General features: G+C 50.6%; 1 protein-coding gene across 1 annotated transcript in view; it reads right to left on the bottom strand.

The window, feature by feature from the left end:
- Positions 1–218: 218 nt before the first annotated feature.
- The window catches only part of LOC144951321 (uncharacterized), a 3,947-nt gene continuing 989 nt past the window's right edge, over positions 219–3,176 (bottom strand). The window contains exon 1 of the mRNA XM_078881530.1: positions 219–3,176. This exon is cut by the window's right edge and continues 989 nt beyond it. Within this exon, the coding sequence (XP_078737656.1) occupies positions 2,973–3,176 (204 nt within the window). The 3' untranslated portion in view covers positions 219–2,972.

Genomic DNA, 3,176 nt, shown 5'->3' with positions numbered 1-3,176 from the left:
CGGCCTCAAATGAGTTACCCGATGGGATGTGTAAACATCGCAACGAGGGTGCGGACCACTCACCCACCCACGTGTGCCGTGCCGGCGTTCATCGCTGCTACTCGCTAACAGCACTTGACCCAAAAGTCCCGTCGAGGCTATACGGGGGACCTTTGTATTTGTTACGTGTAGCAATGGGTGCGATCATTGACAAGGAAATATCGACACGAAGCGAGGCGTTCATTTACCATTGCGCTGGTTTATTTATCAAGTTCCCTACTCCCACACCACCCCCCAAGCAAGAAGGGGTTTGTAGTAGTTATAATAATTAAGAAAAAATACGCGAATTAATTGACGAGGGCCACAACATGGACCCCGGCCAATAGCACCACGGTGAAAACAAAAAAAAATAACTTAGCCGGGCAAAAACAGTCGCCACCATCCATCCCACCCATCACAGCGCAACGCGATCCCACTCCACTCGCATTTCAACATCCGTAACCAGCCGGATGAGACCCCCGGGGTCAATTAGCAAACAGCAATTCCGTTGCCGAATTAAGATCGCAGAGCGCACGTCACCTTTGTCCAACATCCACAACATCCACAGTACAGGTTGTGGAATGATGAAATGATTGCGAATCAGAATATTTAAACTGGAAGAATCCGATGAGCTATGAAGCGCTTTCTCCCCCCCATCTCCACAGATGTTCAGTAAATCAGTTCCTGTGGCGGCCTTAATCATCTAGCTGTGGATAAGTTCATAGCTGCCGCTGCTGCTGATGATTATAATTGTTATACTATCGTGTGATCAAGCCTAGGGTGGCCCATCGGTTCGGCGACGTACAGCTCTGCTTCACAAATGTATTGACGCCATGCGGCGATTGATATCCCGATGATGGCAAAGCAGTGGTGGTACTTTTTGTATGAAGCCGACGTCGATTTACAATTGACCCTGGAATCTGTCGGCGTGCGCTCACGTAATCGCTCGCTCGGACACTTCACGAGTGACTCACACTCGCTCACTCACTCACCCCACTCACTCATTCTAGATTTGAAGCTTTCGTGAAAGTCACGTAGGTTAAACATTTAAATAAAAAAATAGAAATAAAATAATAAATCACTTGATTTATTATTTTATTTCTATAATAATAATAGAAATAAAATAATAAATCACTTTATTTAATCTTTTATTTCTATTATTTTTAATTTTTTACCTACGTGACCCACTCACTCACCCCACTCACTCACTGCGACAGTAGTGCGTTTTAAAAAAAACACAATTATTACAAAAAAAAATTCCGAGACCGCACAGCGATCAACGACATCATTTTAGATCATTCGTAACAACAATCTCTTGTGTATATACATGTAAAAAAAAATTATTTTAAATAATCGGGAGAAATTGTTTCATATCGAGCGGCGGTGTGGCCATTCCCGGCTCCTCGAACAAAGGACCGCGTTGTCTGCTCGGCGTTGAGTCTCCCGATTTCCCAAGACCAGCAACGTCTTGCACAATCTCTTCTCAGTCTCAATCCATCATTCCTTCCTTCATTTCCTTCACACGCCGCCGACTGCCTGGTCCACACACACACACGAAGGAATCTTTCACGTGGTGATGCGTCTTGAGAATGGCTCCCGGTTGTCGTGTCGTTCACTCTTCGTTCTTCCTCGTCATCACATCGCAGTTTAAACGCACACAAAGACAATGGTTACCCGTGTAGCCTTAACAGACTGTTGGGGCAAGTTCTGCGAGCGAGTAGCAACCCTATGAAGGCCGGCCCTGTGGCACACAAGTGGGGATGGGTGGCCAGCACCACGCCCGGCCGCCTTTGTCTCCCTAGTGGCGATGTTTACACAATCGCACCGGGTATTAATTTGAGGCTGAGTCCACCTAGGAGCGCTCCACAAAGGCTGTTGGGACCAAGTGAAAGCCGACACGGGCACGGTGTGGCTAGGCACTACGCCCGTCCGCCTTTGTCTTCCCAGTGCTCATGTTGTATGTACACACACGCTCACTAGCAGTGAATCGGAACGATCGGGGTATCCGTGTTTGTAGGCGCACTGCGCTAACCGCTGCGCCACCGCTCTCCACGTGTTTTAAAGCGCGCCGGTAAATTGCGACTGCCTCCGCCTCCAGCACGTGGCGTCGGTCCTGGGCTGACCGTACTTTCTCACACCACGTTGGTTCATCGCTCGCCACTGCTGTTAGCCGTGGCGCGAGAATGGAACACTTGGCATGGGATCACTGAGCGTTTTTCCGACGATTGTAACAAACAAAAAAATTCCCTGAAACTTTAACAGAATCATTAACTTAAACTGAACTTTGTCTGTCACCAGCGCTCCTGCAAGAAGTCGCCTGGCTCGTCACAAACGATGGGCTCATCGAAGCGACTCATCATCGCCACGTGGACATTTATAGCAGCAAGGCGAATACTTTAAAACGCGTGACGTGAAGAGAAGGGCGGGGGGGGGGGAGAAAAACCGGAGGAGACGGAGAGGAAAATCCACGCGACCACGAGAGACGAGGCAGATACCGCAAACTCCAAATATACAGCAGCTGCAGCAGCCGTCAGTTTCGGTCGGGATCGAACCCACGACCTCCTGCACACCAGGCGAGGTAGTTAACATCTCCTAGCCACCGTGATGATGATGATGAGAGAGAGACACGCAAACTCCAAATATACAGCAGCAGGCGTCGGGGTCGGGATCGAACCCACGACCTCCTGCATACCGGGCGAGGTAGTTAACATCTCCTAGCCACCGCAGCGCCCCCAAAAACGACCGAATCACCGGATAAACCGGGAACTTTCGCTCGTCGCAATCGCTCCACGGTCTCCACCTTCACAGCGCCAAGACTCTCTTCGTCTCTGGGGACCGGACACTCGAGTTCAGTTCAGGGTCGATAACGAGGCAGCGTCCACCACCTCCACCACCTCCCGACGTTCGTTCCACCCACAGCTCGCACGCTGCCCGGCACCACCACCACCACCATCTCAACACGCCGCCACTGCCATGCAGTTCAGGCTGAGTTGACCTAGAGGCTGCGGGTGGTAGCGGACTATGTGGGGTCCTTTTTTGTTCGTCGAGACCTCGCGTGGCGGTGACGGCTTCTGTTCCTGCTGCTCCTGCTGAAAGTGCTGCTGCTGATGATGCTGCTGATGATGCTGCTGATGATGCTGCTGCTGTATGCGGGGTCG

Source organism: Lampetra fluviatilis, chromosome 61, assembly GCF_964198595.1.
Source record: "Lampetra fluviatilis chromosome 61, kcLamFluv1.1, whole genome shotgun sequence".
Classification (NCBI taxonomy): Eukaryota; Metazoa; Chordata; class Hyperoartia; order Petromyzontiformes; family Petromyzontidae; genus Lampetra; species Lampetra fluviatilis.
The sequence above is the reverse complement of the archived record's forward strand: the minus strand, read 5'-3'. Positions and strand labels throughout refer to the sequence as shown.